The sequence below is a fragment of the Perca flavescens genome, chromosome 18 (assembly GCF_004354835.1).
Source record: "Perca flavescens isolate YP-PL-M2 chromosome 18, PFLA_1.0, whole genome shotgun sequence".
NCBI lineage: Eukaryota > Metazoa > Chordata > Actinopteri > Perciformes > Percidae > Perca > Perca flavescens.
Genome location: NC_041348.1, coordinates 28,043,057 through 28,062,281, shown reverse-complemented (window position 1 = coordinate 28,062,281; position 19,225 = coordinate 28,043,057). Strand labels below are relative to the sequence as shown.

General features: G+C 41.6%; 1 protein-coding gene across 2 annotated transcripts; it reads right to left on the bottom strand.

The window, feature by feature from the left end:
* Positions 1–360: 360 nt before the first annotated feature.
* zfand3 (zinc finger, AN1-type domain 3) lies at positions 361–18,882 on the bottom strand. 2 transcript variants are annotated; one of them, XM_028605767.1, is made up of 6 exons: positions 18,352–18,882; positions 10,414–10,475; positions 7,394–7,585; positions 5,620–5,685; positions 5,354–5,524; positions 361–558 (listed from the first exon to the last, which is right to left on the bottom strand). In XM_028605767.1, exons 1-6 carry the CDS (start codon positions 18,417–18,419, stop codon positions 404–406), a joined length of 714 nt encoding a protein of 237 aa, XP_028461568.1. In that variant the 5' UTR covers positions 18,420–18,882; the 3' UTR covers positions 361–403. The 2 variants fall into 2 exon arrangements, with proteins under 2 accessions (XP_028461568.1, XP_028461569.1); XM_028605768.1 differs by having other exon boundaries at positions 10,414–10,454; positions 18,352–18,880.
* Positions 18,883–19,225: the final 343 nt, after the last annotated feature.

Sequence of the window (19,225 nt, the reverse complement as noted above, 5' to 3'; positions counted from 1 at the left end):
GATACTGAACGTGGCTCTGCAGAACGGCCACCAGGCCTCCCTGTCGCCCCCACCCCCCCCCAAGCGGCATTCGTCCAGAGCCCGAGTCCAAAAAACCAGACGCTCCACGCAGGAAATCAGGACATCAACGGGGCGGAGACAAACTCAGATCCACAATTCTCAGGGTCGGGTGCAGGATGTTACAACCGGTCTCCCCCCTCCTCCCCCTCCTCCTCCTCCTCCTCCTCTTCTTCTTCTTCCCTCCCTCCCCCTCCCCCCACCACCCCCCCCCCCCCCTCCCACCATTTGTCATTTCTCCTTGCTCTCCTTCCACCTCCTCCTCCTCCTCCTCCTCCTCCTCCTCCTCCTCCTCCTCCTAAGCGCCTCATCTCCAACTGGCTGGCCGGTCACGGTGCGCGGCCAATCAGGAGCACTCCTCCCCGATGCGTTGGCACGAGCGGCCCACCTTGCGGTCCAGCTTCACCATCTTGAGGACGGCCTCCTCGCGCCCGCGGCCCAGATGGTCGAACAGACAGTCGTGCTGCTCGGGGAGACGGTGGAGCATGCAGAACACGTAGCCTGGGGGGGACAGAAAGCAAAGCGGTGAGGGAGGAAGTGACCCAGAGAAATGCTCTGCCGTAGGTCTGCACGATATGAGGAACACGTGTGACACGCGATAACGTTGTTGAACATGGCGATAACGAGATTACTTGCGATAAACAAAACGCATACTGAAGTGTACTCCGTTTACTTTTTCTTATTCTGCTAAAATACAAGAATTGCTTGTGGAATTTCAAACAGATGAATAGGGTTGGGTACCAAAAACCCGGTTCCACTACGGTACCGGTTCCTACGCAAACGGTAGAATTCGGACCGGATTAGAACGTAGCGTAGCATATTAACCATTCACTGACTGTACGTGATCGCTAGTAAACATATTACACTCACTCCGCTAGTCTATCATTCAGGACAAGACCCTGTAGCCTGGTGGTGGGGGAGGCAGGACAGCCTCCCCATATTGTCTGCCCTTTTAAACTCCTACCTGGGTGTGTACAGGCCTCTTGGACACCATCTGAGAGAGTTTTCTCCTGTGCAGGACATGCCATAAGTCAGGAGAGGTGTAGCATCTCGCCAGAGAAGGCAAATATGGTCATTTTTCTGCTAAAGAACTGCTAAAGTTTGAAGCTGGTTGGCATACCAACTCAACATTTATTTTGTTGTTACTTGTTAATAGTGTAACTGTTATTTGTTAAATTATTGTAGTTATGAGTTAGGTGACTTAGGTTTAGTTATTATATTTAAACGTTAATATATTGTTGAATTTAAATAATTTTCAATTTTAAAAAAAACTCCATAAAAAACCTTTGTCATTTTTCAAGAATCCGTTTAAGAATCGTTTAGGAATCGGAATAGTTTTTAAAGTACCGGTTCGGTATCGGAATCGTAAAAATCCAAACGGTACCCAACCCTACAACTGAAAGGGAAACGATTTCCAATAGAACTGGGCGATATGGAGAAAATCAAAAATATCCCGATATTTTGGACCAAATACCTCGATATCGAGGCGATAGTGTAGGGTTGACAATTGGTGCTTTCACAAAATATGCACACGATGAGAATTTCTGATAAAAAGATCATCAGTTATGTTGATAAAATAACTATGTGGGTAAAGGCAAATAATGGAACAGCTAGAACAGGCCAGACATCACTCTACTTTAATGCAGCCTTTAAAACCAGGAAAAGACAACAAAATCTAGCCTCATATATCATATATGTCAATATAATATCCATATATTGCCCAGCCCTAATTTCCAACATTTTACTGAACAAATTGAACACTGAATTGAATATAAAAGGCAGCACTAAAGAAAGAATGACAGTTGCATTTTAAAATGCAGTTTCCTACTGATACAAAAGTGTCTTTTGCAATATGTCACAGCCTTTCGCGATATGGGCACTGCGCCAGTTAATATTGCGATGACGATTTAAAAGATATAAAATATCGAAATACTGTGCAGCCCTACTCGGTTGTTTCCGTTTGGATGAGAGAAAAGATCACATTGATGGCTTTGCCTCAACACGCAACGCAAACATACAAAAACTGGCTGATCTGCACGACTTGGCTCGGTCAATTTGAAGAGAAAGTAACGATAGGTCATTTCCAAAAAATTATCCTGAATAAAGGGCAGCTCGGTGTATTATCTGTCTACCTGTAGATCCTAGTGATTCAGAAAAGGTGTTAAAACTACCCTCTATACATTTCACATAGAGCTGGGCAATCTATCGATATTATATCGCTATCGTGATATGAGAATAGATATCGTCTTAGATTTTGGATATTTAAAGGCTGCATTACAGTAAAGTGATGTCATTTTCTGAGCTTACCAGACTGTTGTAACTGTTCTATTATTTGCCTTTACCCACTTAGTCATTATATCCACATTACTGATGATTATTAAAAATCTCATTGTGTAAATATTTTGTGAAAGCACCAATAGTCAACACTACAATATTGTTGCGGTATCGATAGAGGTAAATAGTCAAAAATATCGTGATATTATATCCCCCAGCCCTAATTTCCCTACAGATAATGGAAAGCACAAGTGTAAATATGGTCAGATCATGTGCCTGACCGATGTCCCCATCAGTCAGGCACATGATCTGACCATATTTACAGTGATATTGATAAGCGTTGCGATATACGCATCTACAGGGTCTGCTATTTTTTTTGCCAGCTTTCCTTCCCGTTTTACCAGTCAAACTGTGTCTGTGTTCTTCATATTTATGTAGAATTATAGTTTGCTCTTTTTATGTAAAATACGCGGCTCTGGTAGAGGTTTGTGTTTGGTCATGCTGTGCAAACCCCGCCTCTTTTATGTGAACGTGCGTGCCGCTGGATTGGGAAACCCTGGGTTGATTGAACTAGTTGTTAAGGCTCCTGTAGTCCTTTTCACAATGTCTAGATCAGAAACAGGAGTTTCTTTTTAACCAAATTTCGCAAAAATAACATGGATCATTCCCTACAACGCTTTTGCAAGCGCAGTTAATGATCACTACTTTCATTGAATTGTTAGGGTTTTATTCAATATTATAGCATTTGAATTTTTTTTTAAAAACTGTTTCTAAACAGTATTCAGACTAAACTTTGACATACACACGTCTCTGATTATCCATCAACATTATTCCTCTAATATAAAATAATTCATAATTTCTGCTTTTTACTATAAATGAGGTTTATCGACCATGAATTCCAAAAATAAGTAACAGCAGTGGTAATAAGTAGGTGCTAGTGGCGTGTATACAGTACTGGTGGAAGGGGAAATTAGAAGTTAGATTCTCTGCCCAAGCCCGAACTGGCCCGACATTTCCCACCACTATCCTCGAGCCGGTCCGGGCTCTTGATCAAGAATCTTTTTTTTTTTTTTTTTTTTTTTTAAACATTACTTTATTAGCCTAATTGGGTGGGGAGAAAGCTATGCCATGATCATACGCAGCATCTCCTCCACCCGCACGCATCACACCGGGCCTGCTGGGCTGTATGGTGGAGCTTAAGTGCAACATGGAGCTTGAAGATATAAAGAAAAAGAGAAAAAAACAGGAGAATGAGCCTACCTTTGAGCAAGTTTGGAGGAAAGTCGGAGGTATGGAACCATTTTAAACAAGTCGTGGGCAGCGACAACATGTGTGTTGGCTTTGTCGAGTGCATTAAGTGCAGCAAAAAAAAAAAAATAACTGGGACAATGAACAGATACATGAAGCAGGCTCGCCTTGGCAGAAATGATAGTCAGCCTTCACTGTCCTCTTTTGTCTTCTCCAAGCATAGCCCTTCTAAAAACAGATTTCTGCAGTTCAAACAACTCGGAATTGTGTCGAGAACGTCAGTTATAACGGCCCACGTATTTAAAAAAAAACGTGGAGTTTAAAATCGGGCTCAGGCTCATAATTCTAGTTAATTTGTCGGGCCGGGCTCGGACACAACGTGCACGGGCTCTGGTAAGGCCGGGCTTGATTTTTTTGGGCCCGATCTGAGCTCTAGTGCAGGGAAGGTGGTAGAGCTGGGCAATATATCAATATTGTATCGATATCGTGATATGAGACTAGATATCGTCTTAGATTTTGGATATCGTAATATGGCATAAGTGTTTTGTCCCGGATGCTGCGCACCGAAACATTACATCTACCGCCGGTTACTGCGTTGCGCAACTCTGAACCTCCTGCTGGCTGCTGCGTGGCGCAGCATTTGGTATTCGTCATACCCCATCTGTTTTTGAGAATCTTTTGAAAAATGTGTTTGTATGTTAGTGCTTAGGGAGCATGTTTTAATAAAACCTGTGATTCTTACCTCGACAATGTATTCTATTTCATGCTACAGAGGCTTAGATATTAAGATTTTGGTAGACGTTGACAATTCTTAATATTTTTTCAGAAAACCTTCAGGAGATAAGGATATTTATCCCAGAATAACATAGGTTTTTATAGGCGTTTTTAGCAGGCGTTTTAGGAGTAAATGGGCTGCATTACAGTAAAGTGATGTCATTTTCTGAACTTACCAGACTGTTCTAGCTGTTCTATCATTTGCCTTTACCCACTTAGTCATTATATCCACATTATTGATGATTATATATCAAAAATCTCATTGTGTAAATATTTTGTGAAAGCACCAATAGTCAACACTACAATATCATTGCGGTATCGATAGAGGTATTTGGTCAAAAATATCGTGAGATTTGATTTTTCTCCATAGTGTCCGGCCCTAGTAAGCAGGATGACAACACAGGTTGTGTCAACACAAGTGACACAGGTTATGCGGGACCGCTGTTTTTCGGTTAGGTGAAGCCGGGTAACCGAAATATATCCAGGGCATGTTGATCTTGATTCATAGTACAGGCCTTGTGAGCTACCCAGGCGTCAAATATATATGTTTGTTTTTTTATCGTCATCGCAATAACCAGGCTGTGACATAGAGAAAGACTGTTGGTTAAAAGAAAAGATCAGTAGAAAAAAAACAAAAACAAAAAAACACTTTACACACATACACTTTAAAATGTAACGCGGTCTTTTTTTAGTGATGCTTTTTATATTGAATTCAATGTTCAATTTGTTCAATAAAAGAATGTTGGAAATTATTTCCTTTCATTCAACAAGCAATACGTTGTATTTTAGCAGAATATTGAAAGCAGCAGAAAGGCAGAACCGAGTACACTTTAACATCTGTTCGTTTATCGCAAGTAACATCGTCATCGTGACATTCAACAACGTTATCGCATATTCTCCTCATATCGTGCAGCCCTAACATTTAAACAAATCTTTTAACAGCGTTATAAAAATGTGAATAAAGCAGCTGACATTGACACGCTGACGTGTCGGTACTGACCACAGCGGCAGGAGCCCAGTTCCTGCTGCACCAGCTCTAGTTTGGTTTGGCAGCGAAAGCAGCGCCGACGGTTCTTCTGCTTGGGCGTCCCGCGGGCCTCCTCGCCGCTCCCCTCCTTCTCGTCTGTCCGTGGCCGCTTCTCCGGCGTCGCCTCGCTCTCCGAGCCCGACGCTGAAAGCAAACGGCAGGGTCAAGAAAGTGTGGGGGGGGGGGGGGTCAGGTCACGCAGGGGCTACAGGCTGCAAGAAGAGGAGGTCCCACTGTACCTGATTCTCGTGGACGTTTTGTGGGTGTGCAGAGTGTGCCTTGGGCTGTTTCTGTGGACGACGTGCCTGCAGATGGAAAAATGGGAGCATGTGAAATGTTGTTCTCTTCCCACACTGTGCCTCCATGTTTTCGGGGCATTAAAGCAAAACCACAAGCACTTTTCCTCTTCGGTCCCCCTACAGGTTGGAAGCAGAATTGCCCGTTAACATTATTCTTCGGTCTCATTCCAACTACAGATCTAGAGCTACCTGATCTGGTAAAAAAGTTGATGAACCACTGAAACGATTTTGGAAACATAATAAAAAAGGTACAAAAGAATCTTCGGTGTTGCTTTAAGACTAAAATAAGCGGTCCGGCAATTTTCCTCGAGGCGGTGGGGCGTGGCGGTAGTGTCAATGAAAACGGCCCATTCGTGTGACGTCCTGTGGTGTTCTTAAACCGCCCCAACAAAGCACAATTTAGACTTTATATATTTCACAATTACTGTTTTCCGTCAGATAGTTATTTTAGATAGATAGATCATAGATTTGGACGTTTTCGACTTCACTTGAAGGCAGCTTTATTTCACAGGAGAGAGAGAGAGAGAGAAAAAAAAAAGCCAAGCAAGACAGAACAAGTGCTTTGTTGCTGCAGGAAACATTCAGCTAATACACAACCTCTTGGGCAGTTAAAGTGCTCATATTATGCTCATTTTCAGGTTCATAATTGTATTTAGAGGTTGTACCAGAATAGGTTTATGTGGTTTAATTTTCAAAAAACACCATATTTTTGTTGTACTGCACATTGCTACAGCTCCTATTTTCACCCTGGGTGAAAAAAGATCCACTGTTGGAGCAATTATTAGAAAATGGAAGAAGCTAAACATGACTGTCAATCTCCCTCGGACTGGGGCTCCATGCAAGATCTCACCTCGTGGGGTCTCAATGATCCTAAGAAAGGTGCGAAATCAGCCCAGAACTACACAGGAGGAGCTGGTCAATGACCTGAAAAGAGCTGGGACCACCGTTTCCAAGGTTACTGTTGGTAATACACTAAGACGTCATGGTTTGAAATCATGCATGGCACGGAAGGTTCCCCTGCTTAAACCAGCACATGTCAAGGCCCGTCTTAAGTTTGCCAATGACCAACATGACAATGACCTGAAGCACACAGCCAGGATAACCAAGGAGTAGCTTTGTAAGAAGCATATCAAGGTTCTGGCGTGGCCTAGCCAGTCTCCAGACCTAAACCCAATAGAGAATCTTTGGAGGGAGCTCAAACTCTGTGTTTCTCAGCGACAGCCCAGAAACCTGACTGATCTAGAGAAGATCTGTGTGGAGGAGTGGGCCAAAATCCCTCCTGCAGTGTGTGCAAACCTGGTGAAACACTACAGGAAACGTTTGACTTCTTTACCTGCAAACAAAGGCTACTGTACCAAATATTAACATTGATTTTCTCAGGTGTTCAAATACTTATTTGCAGCTGTATCTTACAAATAAATAGTTAAAAAAAATCATATATTGTGATTTCTGGAATTTTTTTTTTTAAGATTATGTCTCTCACAGTGGACATGCAACTACGATGACAATTTCAGACCCCTCCATGATTTCTAAGTGGGAGAACTTTCAAAATAGCAGGGTGTTCAAATACTTATTTTCCTCACTGTATAACACAATAAAAGGAGAGGGAAAAAGCCAAAAAGCATAATATGAGCACTAAGTGTTTGTTTAGGGCCCTTTTCACCAGAACATAAAATGATTTTCTTTTTTTTTTTTTTAAAGAGCCCCATCTTACCTTCCCTCGTGCTGGGAAACGTGGGCGAGGGCTCTTCGGCTGACGGCTGCTCGGAGCTAGAGGCCGGCGACGACAAGAGGGATTGGCTACTGCTACTGCTCGTCTCACTACTGAAAACTGGCGATTGGCTACTCCCAGTGCTTTGGATAGGCTTGGAGGTGCAGTCCTCGCCCGGCTGCTTCTTCTGGATGTCTGTGGTCAAGGACAGCAAGCAAGCAAAAAGCATGGGGGAAGTGTAAAAATAGGACGTGGAAATAGAAAGATGCAGACAAGAGAGGGAGGAAAAGAAAAGAGAGACGGCACAGAAACTAAGTCAAAACGCTCAAATCTGGACCATTTATGGTGTGTAGTAAACCCCAAACCTCCTCACAACGTCTGTAATAAGTTATACGGCAAGTGTGCAGAATAGTGAATTGTAGCTACCAGGAAGACTAACATTATTGATAATATTGCGTGTTGCTGTAGCGTACAAAATATTCATGTATGAATATATAACTGAACCCAAGTTGTTGGTGAATTTTGGTGGCTGGTTCTTTGCCTACAGGAGTGCTCTGCCCAGAGCAAAGACAACTCTTATACGTTCTATATCTGTCTCTTTCTACATCCTTTGCTTTTTCCTGTCCATGAAATGGTTACAAATTGGATTACACAGTGTTTCTAACATGTTACATGTTACAGTTTCCTAATGCGTGACTCATTCCCACTTTTAACAGACGTGAAACCACGTTAAGACCAGGGGATCGTGTAGCTGCCTCGTCTTTTGGGTTGAAGCATTAAGTCACATGTCAGTGCAGCCGAGAAGACAACAGTTCTCCTGCCTTCCTTGTTGTGCAACACGAGTTGACAAATTGGCTGCTTTAAAGCATTGAATTCACATTTTTGTTGAGAAAAAAAAATAAATAAAAAATAATCAAATTGCTCTGAGCAAACATGAGTATTTGTCAGCGCTGGAGTATGGTCTGACAATGCGAGTTAACAATCTGGGATAGGGTGGGGGGAAAAAAAAAAAACACTCGGGCCTGTTTGTATTTCTATAAACCAATCAGAACCGGCGCCGCTAAGCCCCAGATGCAGCGACATCGACCTTTCAAAAACAGATAGCGGGAATAGCAGAAGGGGAGGAAAATCCGGTAATCCAGATTATGCAATGGATGACTCGAATTAAAAACACTTTTGTTGGTTAAATGATTGGTCAATTAACAGCAAACTAATTGGTAACATTTTGTTCATCATCAACTCCCTGGTTCCAGCTTGTAGTGATCAGTATTTGAAGATGGTAAATTGAATATTTTTGGGTTGGACTGTTGGTCAGACAAAACAAAATTTAAAGACGTCCCCTTGGGCAAGTTTTTTTTTTTTTTTTTTTTTATATTCCCGACCAAAAAGACCCCATCTCTTCCCCCTAACTTGCTGTCAGCTTTCTACGGCCATCTGTTTAATAATGACAAATCCAACGTCCCCAAAAAAGTACCTTTTCAAGTTTTAGAAGTCTCACTAAACATGCCAAATAATTCAAACATTTAAAAAAAAAAAAAGCACCTGCTCTCAGCTGTATAACCACGTGGCTTTATTAGGTTAACTTTTGCCGACGATTACACGATCACCTTGGAGCTGCACTCCGTTCCGACCCCTCTATACAATGATAATCTCAGACCATATCGATCCGTGGGGGATGTTGTCTACTCTTTTCCCTCCAGGGAGGGTGAGGGAGGTCAGCCTAGATTTGAGCTTCTCCTCCACATGTGGGCTAACCCACTTCTGCTCAGCCTCCATTACTCATGTGTATCAAGTCTATTCTGAGCGCTGCCGCCTGTCTGCGATAGACTCAAAAGCCGGGGGCCCTTAGGTCCTCGCTGTCTGCCGTACTCACCGGTTGCCATAGCCACCGACAGGGCTGCCAAGCAACCTCAACCCCTCCTCAAAACAAAAAAAAAAAAAAAAAAAGTCTGGAGTTGTCATTGACAAAACTTAATGCGTAACTTGACATTTTCAGACTTTAAATTGATTTACTGGTCTGTTCCCCCAAAAGCACAGATGATTCTGCCCTTAAAACACAACTACTCTTTACTAGGGGTGTGTGTGTGGAAATCGATACAAAATAGTATCGCAATTTTTTCCTGTAGTAATACTGTATCGATACACAGACGCCAAGTATCGATCTATTATTATATTATCAGTTTGTCTGCCTGACAGTCCCATTTTCCAGCAATAAAAGTGAAGTAAGATGAACAGAGAAATTGATCTTTTTAGATAAAACAGATGCTGCCAAAGTTTCCTTTTGCGGACCTAATTTCAAATTGGGAAAAATTTCAAGTTTGGGGAAATAAAAGGTAATAAATTGCAATATATCGCAGAATATCATATCGTGACATAAGTATGGCGATGATATCGTATCGTGAGGCCTCCGGTGATTCCCACCCCTACTTTTTACCCTGATTGAGTTTATTGTTCAATATCCTGGATTCCTTTGGGCAAGCTTTTTACCAACATTTTCCACCCCCAAATGGTAGTGGTTTCATTTTCGAGTAAGAATCCGTTTACTTGTCCTTCCATTTTCCTAAAAAGAACTTCTTAGCATTGTTAGCATTCCTGACTAACCTCAGCTGGCACACCTAGCCTCGAGCTGCTGCTATCTGCGACTCTGGCTTTAAGTGACAACAGCTCCACATGCCAAGAGGCAACCTAACCGAAATAAACAGCTCCACTTTTCTTTTTATGTGACAAGCAACCAGCTGAAAGTAAGACAATGTCAACATCGGGAGACAAGAAATTAAATGTTGGTTTAAATAGATTATTCTCATAAACCGGGATGATTCTGGTCCTTTGCATCAGTTAACTCAGTAGACAAGGCAAATTTGTACATTTAAATACTGCTTTACCTCTAAAATATGTGCTGTACAACTAAACTGGTTTTTAGAATCAAAAAAAAAAAAAAAAAAAAAAAACCAAATGGCAGCTGGTCACCTGCCAGTCAACAAGAGAGCAAGTATTTCGGTGTCGTGTATTGAGAGGAAACTTACCGGCAAAACATTTGGAGCAGAGATTCATGGTTTCACTGGACCTGAGGGGGACAGGGGAGAGACTTTAATATCATTGGCCACCTCCCACATCCACGCCTCGCCTCTTCTTATTACAACCGTTTCCACAACATACACATTTTCTGATACAAACCTAAAGTGAAATGCTTTTAAATTTGAAAAACATATCGTGGCATGAAAGATGAAGGAGATGTTGAAAATTAAAAACACAAAAGCTGTACACAAATAAAAGCACAAGCATACTGTAATTATGTTAACTTATCTGGAGCATCAGTTTCCCCGCCATTGACCAATACCTGTATCTATTTTATGCAGTGTGGCTTAACAAACGTGGAAGACGAATGGCGCTCTCAAATACAGTGCTAACAAACACCGGTAGGACCTTACCCCGCTTTTCCAACATCTCAAATGACAATTATATCACATCCTGAGAGTCAACCCATAACAGCTTTCGTAATCGCTTCTAATGTATCATTTCAGCAACCCTTTTGTTTGTCATTCTGGCAATTCTGGGCCTCCGTGTCAATAAATTCAAGGCTGGATGACAGGAAATCTTAGAGGACGGGGAGACAAGAGGCGGTTATGGAGACACTAAGAATCACTTACAGACGGAGCATTATGCTTGTAATAATTGTGATATTTTGACCGTTTTACTATTGTTATTGATTCATTTTTCTGTCAGGCTGATTTCTTTTCTTTCAGCACTACTAGTTTTGTGCAAGCAGAGACACAAAATGTCTGACAGGCTAATCAAGGCCATGTCCGGTTACATATTGGTGCAGATGGACTGGATCTTTCTGCAGTCAAAAAAGTCAAACTAGGAAAGGCTTAGCTGCACGGTCACTCACTAATAGGGCTGGGCGATATGGAGAAAAATCAGATATCACGATATTCTTGACCAAATTCATCAATGTCGATATTGCGACGATATTGTAGGGTTGAGAATTGGTGCTTTTACAAAATAGTTTACCAATGAGATTTTAGATAAATAATCATCAATAATGTGGATATAATGACTAAAGTGGGTAAAGGCAAATAATAGAACAGTATGGTAAGTTCAGAAAAGTACATCACTTTACTGTAACACAGCCTTTAAAACCAGGAACCACTTATGCCATATTGCGATATAACGATATCAAAAATCTAAGACGATATCTAGTTACATATATCGATAGATAAAATATTGATATATTGCCCAGCCCTACTCACTCATATTGGGTTTTGAGCTCAAATCAATGCCGTTTTGATGATTTGACGCCCATGTAAAAACACCTTTGAATATGCAAACAATGCATACATCTAAAAAAATATAAATGATATGCCTGAAGTACAGCTGGGCAATATATCGATATTATATCGATATCGTGATATGAGACTAGATTTCGTCTTAGATTTTGGATATCGTATTATGGCGTAAGTGTTGTCTTTTCCTGGTTTTAAAGGGTACATTACAGTAAAGTCCTTTTCTGAACTTACCAGACTGTTCTAGCTGTTCTATTATTTGCCTTTTACCCACTTAGATATTATGTTCACATTACTGAGGATTATTTATCTAAAATCTAAGTGTGAAGATAGGTTGTTAAAAGCACCAATTGTCAACCCTAGAATAATCAGCACAATATCGATGGAGGTATTTGGTCAAGAATATCGTGATATCTGATTTTCTCCATGTCCGCCCAGCCTAGCCTAGCCTCAAGTCAATCTGTCTGGAACGACCGCCATAGCACGCTAGCATTACGTTCAAAGTACAGCCTACATAGCGAAGCTCAGCGTAACAAAGGCAAGCTAAAGATGACAAAAAGTACGGCTTAGTCTGATGAAAGCTGAGTCCAGTCGGACAACAAAGAGTCAAGCCTAATGAGCTTGAGTGTGAGAGGTCCTAAAGTGCCCGCTGTACCCGGGTTGAGGGTGGGCTACACTGTACTCGAACACTACTGGCTGCCTTGAGGGCGAGGGGGTAGATGTGTAATGGATGCAGGTTTCACTTACAGAGTTAGGTCCTGCAAAGGCCTCTGGCAGTCACCTGTTTCAGTCATGGCTGCACAGTAAGCCAGCCTACTTAGAGAATTTAACAAAAACAGAGTATTTTTTTTTAAAACTTTTTTTTTGCCATGATTTCACTGTGGCAGAGAACCACGTGGACACATTTACACAGTTTAATAAGACTAAATACTAAGCATACTGGGATACGTCCTGCGAGTTAGGGCTGTGGTCGATTGAAGAAATTCTTAGTCGACTAACACTCATTCAATTGTATTGACTAATCGATTAGTTGATTTAATCGACAGATCTGTAAATCTGAGTTTCTCTGCAAAGAATCATGCAAAAGCACCACTTTAATTCTTGTGTTTACCAGAGATGTGCTCATACGTTTCTTGGAAATAAGTCATTCAGCATGAAAAAAAGAAGAAGCATAAAACATGACTAATGGACTAAAGAAATCTAAGCTGACTAAGACCAAAACGACCGATTAGTCGACTAATCGACTAAAAAGGAGAAGCCCTACTGTGAGTTTAATAAACTGGCAACCTTTTGCTGGTCTCAATTTTTAAACTGCGATTTTGATTATTTAAAACGGTCTCCTGGTTTTCTTGGTGGTAACTTTTCCTACATGTATGTCATGTCTTTCCCTCACCTTCTGGAGCTCTCTTTAATGTTCACACCACCACAATACATTTCTGTCAGCTGTGAGCCATGTCAATGGTACAGAGGCTGGAACTCCATAGGGTATTCAGATCATTGTTCCTACAGGACCTATATAACTAATGCAGCGGGACAAGCCTGCGCAGACTGGTTTTGCCTTCACCAAGGAGGTAAGGTTTTTTCACCTGTAGGTCTGTGTAACAGTAAAATATCTCATTATCTATTAACAAATTCCTATTAAAAATTTGATAGAAAGAGAGGCCTTGGGCAAAGTAACGAATGATTAGACTTTGGTGGTGACCCCATAATAATAATGATCGGTCATTATCATACTGGAGATACAGCCTCAAGAATTGCCAGAGAGCTGAATAAGCAAACTCTCTGACACAATGTCAACAAAAACTGAACATGTGAGGCTTCGCGGACAAAGCAGTTATTCCAGGACTGTTGGATTCATTTGACTCTACATGTGTACCTTAGCCTGGTTGACACCAGACCCTTCTCAGTTGTAACCCAGAGTGGGGTCTTGGTAACGTTCATTCACAGCCCATTTCCAAAAGGGGCGTCACCAACGGACGGCGCTCAAATGCCTCTGGGCGCAATTGGATAGTCCTTCAACCAATCAGACCGAACGATCCGGGTGACGTAGCAGCGACAGCGGCATCAACGGGTTGCTGGGCTTTGGTGGCCGCCACGTTGAATGTAAACAAAAAGCTGCTCGCCGTCGCTGAGCTATTGTCATCGTGTAAAGCCCGCCTTAACGTTTGTGATTGGTGCCTCGATTGGGAAAAATTGGAAATGGGGCTTGAATGGGCTTCTTGGCCAGACTGACTTGCAGAGCAAATCTCAAATTTGCCTGAAGTTCGTCAGGGTTTTCCCAGGCTAGGTGTACCTAATAAACTGGACACTCCTGAGCAATGAAATGCTTGAAGGGTGATGACCTAGTGAAGTCTGCATGCCTTTCACAAGGCAATCTACAGCAAATAAAACCAATCATATTGTCTCTCTGTGGGGAAAATGTACAAATAAATATGTAAATATGCTACTAATACAGCTGGGTATAGACACTTAAAAAAGGTATTGACTGAAAAAAAAAAAAAAAACAGTAGTATCGAAACTTCTCCAGTCAAACGGCACCTGCATTCAATCCTTTTTGTACCCAGATCTAAAAATAAAAACATTTATATGGCTTCTGCTCGCAGCCAATCGCCGCAAACGTGCGATTGGCCCAATCCCACAGCAGCTACAACCCATACAGTCTGTGGTGTATTCAAGCGCCGTGTATTTGATGGAGTTGTACAGTTTTGTGCAGTTGAGTTATGTAATAAATATTGTAATAATTTGCACACTTTCAAAATGTATTCATGTAAAAGTCAGTTGGATGGGGAGGAGAGGCAGTGACATTTTATGCAACTGAACGCTTCCATTCACATCATGGGTAGGAAATAGGAAAAAAAAAAATTATCAAACAGGAAATACTGTATTGGTATCGTATCACTTTAAGGGTACTGGTATCTTAATTTTTTTAACAATACCTGGCTTTAGCAACTTAATGGTAATCTACGATGTGTTACATTTGGTCTTACCCATTTTAAGCCCCAGTCAAAAAGAAAACCAAAAAAATAAGTATGTTTATAAAGCTTATTATTCAGCAACCATGATTCCAGACTCAAATACAAGTAAACAATGTTGACTCCCTATTTACTTACTGACATAGTGTGAAGCTACTTTAAACCTGTTTTTCATAAGCAAGTACAACAACATATTAAAAGAACATGCAGATGCCTACCCATCTCCTTATTGAATGGACATGCTAATAATTATTATAATTCAGTAAGCATTTACTAAAAAGATGTTTAGCTAGACATCCAACCGGTCCCGTCCCTGAACAAATGGCTTGAAGGTAGGGCTTTAATTGTAGGTCATAGCAGCTTTCTTACCATTATTTTGTATTATATAAAACAGATGATATTGCATAATGGAAGTGAACAAAAGAACACAATCAAGTACATTTCATCAGTTGGCTCTCATGAGTAGTATAGATGGGGGAGCGGAGCACAGAGACTCCGACTGTCTCTGGAGCCAAGCTAGCGCTCCATCCCACGAACGAGCTGCATTCACATGCAACGTAACGTGAATTTTAAGCTCGCTGGAGTGAGTGCTGGAGTGTTTTTTTTTTTTTTGCAGACTGTGCCTTCTGGCCACACGCTGTCAATGGACGAGTTCGCCAGTGGACTTTTTCTCTGACAACAGGAACCAACTGTACATGTGCGAGAGCTCAGAAAGACAAATTTCTTTCCAGCATTTCATTTTCTTTCCTGCAGACCCTGTCCCTTGTGCTCCTGTCGATGTACATTCATAGAGTCATACCAGGTGGGATCATTTTTGCTCCACATGGATTTTCAAGTCAGTCGTTATGCCTGAGCACACGCCTTTCCATTGATTTTGGTTTCACGCTCCCTCTAAGTATCACTTAATGTTGTAAAATGTGACCAAACAACAGAATCTACAGGTTTGGGGGGCAGATGAAAAAGTGTTGCGAGAAGCCTCATTCATTACATCGAGATATAAGGATGTGCTCAAAAACAAGGGGATTTATTTGTTCTGAGACATAACATTGGAAAAACCATTATTAAAATCCAAGAACGGTAATCTCGAAAATACCATTTCTTCCCATCGGACGTCCGAAAGAGCAACGAAGAGGGATGATCGCCTGTCATTGACGGTTTTCACAAAAACAAAACCGCATAACGCAATCAAAGTGTCAACACACAACCTCGCCTTTGGATGACAATGCAACCGGATTTCTAAATAAAAAGGTCAAGCAAAATAAAAACTGTTTACTCAGTGTCCACATGCAACGCAAAACTAATTTGGAGACTATTTAATATCAGAACAACCTGGTCTTTAATAAAGCTTAAAAAAAAAAAAAATACAGGACGGCAAATAAAGAACCTGAATCTCTCCAAATATGGGGACATAAAATTGAGACAAAATCTCTTTTGTGCAGCTATAATAATAATACAAAAAAATATGCACTTTACAGCAGGCAAATCAAAACTCTAGCCAAGAGGTATTATAGAGTGGGCCCCCACCCCCCCAATCGCCTAATAGCCGACAGAAAAAGTGCCACAACCAAGTCAAAAGATGTTGCTGAGGTGCTTAAAACACAACTGGTTCATCAGATAGCAGCATGCAGAGTGGGAACAACAAACAAAGATAACGAAAAACAAGCCTTTAACCTTGGACCCTGGAAAAGGATTGTACTGAGGCTAAGAGTATTTCTTTTCTCACATTTGCTGAGATCTAATGTTCTATTTTAGCCAATTGTTGTATATCCCTACCGGCATACATGAAAGCCGATATAGAAGTGGAAATACAGTTGAGAAATATGGGCCGATGTATTGTCATTTGATTCTCCAAAAAAAATCTACATCGGTCTTAAGTATCAGTCGGGTTATAATGCTAAACTACCTTAACAAACAAACTGATTCCCTCCCCCTCCCCTCAGGGTACTGTTCCAATCAGGCGTTTTTACTGATTAAGACAGCTTTACAGCGGCGGCTAGGTAGCTCACCTGGTAAAAGTGTGCGCCCCATGTACAGAGGCTCAGTCCTTGCCACAGCGGCTGCGGGTTCAATTCCAACCTGCAACCCTTTGCTGCATTCTCTCTCTCTCTTTTCAAATAAAAGGCCTAAAATGCCAAAAGAAAATCTTAAAAAGAACAAGTACCAGTCAATTAAAATCCCCTGGTGTAGTCTTTGATTGAAATTAAAACCTGTATACTTTCAGCACATATTGGCACATGTTCTTAACATTATTTTAAGCTTTTGGAAACTAATCTCTTTGTGGAAACACTGAATAATTGTCACTTAAGAAGAACATTAAGACTGAACATTAACAATACGTATTAGCACATTGTACCAAGCAGGCATTACCTTACAATTAACCATATCCCTGCTAAAACCAGCACACTGTACTTGTGTTGAGAGACATGTCAGAAACACAGCCGGGAGTTAGGGGCTACAGTCCATGCTTTAAAAAGAGCTCCTATACTGACTAATCCTTCAAAATGCTAAACCTAACCTCATTTAAGTATCTCTCTAAGAGGCCTTGAGTTTCAGTGACATGTGTGGAGAGGCTGTGTGGGACAGGACAGCCAGCAGCCCCAGGCCAGGTGTTATTCTGAGCCGAGCCGAGCCAAGCAGGGCCATAAACACACACTCACACACTCTCTCACACACAACGCTGCCATTTTTGACACCTGACATTGACAGGTGGGGTTACTGGTTCCAGTTTGCTTACTGGACACCACGAACTGAAGGCAATTGGGGGGGGCTTGAGATAAGGAAGTATGTATGTTCTGTAAAGATAATACCTACAAAACGGGGGGGGGGGGCTGTTGCCTCACTGGTTGCATTTCACACAATAGTAGTAAGCTACCACCAGAAGAAGAATCACTAATATTGGTGTAATGCAAGTATTACAGGGGTTTTAGAAGGTGGTCAATAATGAGCCAAGAGTCATCTTATCTCAGCTGCTTTGGAACAACACCCATATAAACGGTCTGTCATGTTTGAGTGTCGTCGTTAAAATCATTAAAAAAAAAAAAAAAAAAAAAAAAAAAAGGTTAGCTAGATGTAGTAATTCTACCCCCACCCACCCCATGGGGTAACACCATAGACTGTTGGTAACACAGACATCAGTGAATCACATCCGGTATGCAACACACATCCACCACTTGACAAGACCGTATGTTAAAAAAAGGGTGTAAAATAACTCGACAACTGGCTAACACTTGTCGGTTTGAGGGTTTAACCTAGCTAGCTAAGTAGCGTGTTCGCCGTTCGGCTAGCTACCTAAGTGCTGCTTTTCTTCGAGGCGATGCAAGAAAACAGGGGGCAGGTTTAAAAAAAAAAAAAAAAAAAAAAGGAACCTGCTGGCGATAAATCATTTTTCTATCTCGGGTACGTCACCTCCTGGTTCACAAATTGCCTTTAAAAACACGATATAGCACGGCGAAACACAACAGCCGGCGTTTAAAACGACGAGTGCGGGGGTTGTGAACTTAGGAGACGGCGGAAATGTGGGTAGTTTTCAAACTAGGGAGGTGTATTTATTAGCTAACTTCCCAACCCCCCACCCTCGGCCTGCACAACAGAACAACAACAATGGGTCTGTACTAGTTGAACCCGTTGAGCTAATTTCATCCGGATTCGCCTTTTCAGTACAAAATAAGAGGGTTTAATCTAGTTTATGTTAAGATTAAACTCTTACCCCCAAAATCCACAGGGACATCGGGGAGGTAGACTCGGAGGTTTGCTTCGTTCACTGGTGTCTCCCATGACTTCCAACACACAAAAAAACCGATAAGGAAACGCGAGGTTGGGGATGAGTCCGGGGCCTGGTCGTTTAATAAGAAAACCGATCCACGCTCAAGTTAGACAAAAAGATAAACGTCTTCTTTCTTTTAAAGTCCACGAGTCGGCGAGAAAAAGGTGGCGAACTCGGCCCTTTTCGGCCTCAAAAAAACATCCGTTAAGTCAAACAAAACGGCTCAGTTTAAACTGGAATAATTGAACGGCACTCGAAGCAATCAGCTGGACGTTCGGACGTTACGACCGACGAACGAAAAGAGGGGGCGTCCCGGTGTCTCACTCGACACTAAAAAGCTTAGAAAAACAGCCAGCTGTCCGCCGACACAGGTTAAATACGATAATGGCGATGTTAAGTACGAGTGAGAGTGCGAGGAAAGAAAAAACAAATAGATTGAGGAAGGCCTTCCCCTCTTCACTGTTAATGACCACCCCTATTCACACGTCGCTGATACGAAGTATGCTGGGCCGGAAACGCGTCCATCAAACCCAGAAATGTCAATATTGCCCAACGAATGGAAGCCAAAACAGTGCAACAAAAATAAATACGCGAAAATTCAACATTACACGACTACAAACCAATAATAAGTACAAAGTATACATTTTATGTCGCTGTATTTACTCAAATGGGTACAAAGGCGGAATGTGTAAGGATTTGACTAGCTTTCATCACTAATAGTCCGTTTTACCTGATTACAGTGAAGACTAAAAAGAAAAAAAGAAAATCAACGTGATTGTATTGGAGACAAAACCCACAAAACTTACAAGTGTGACTA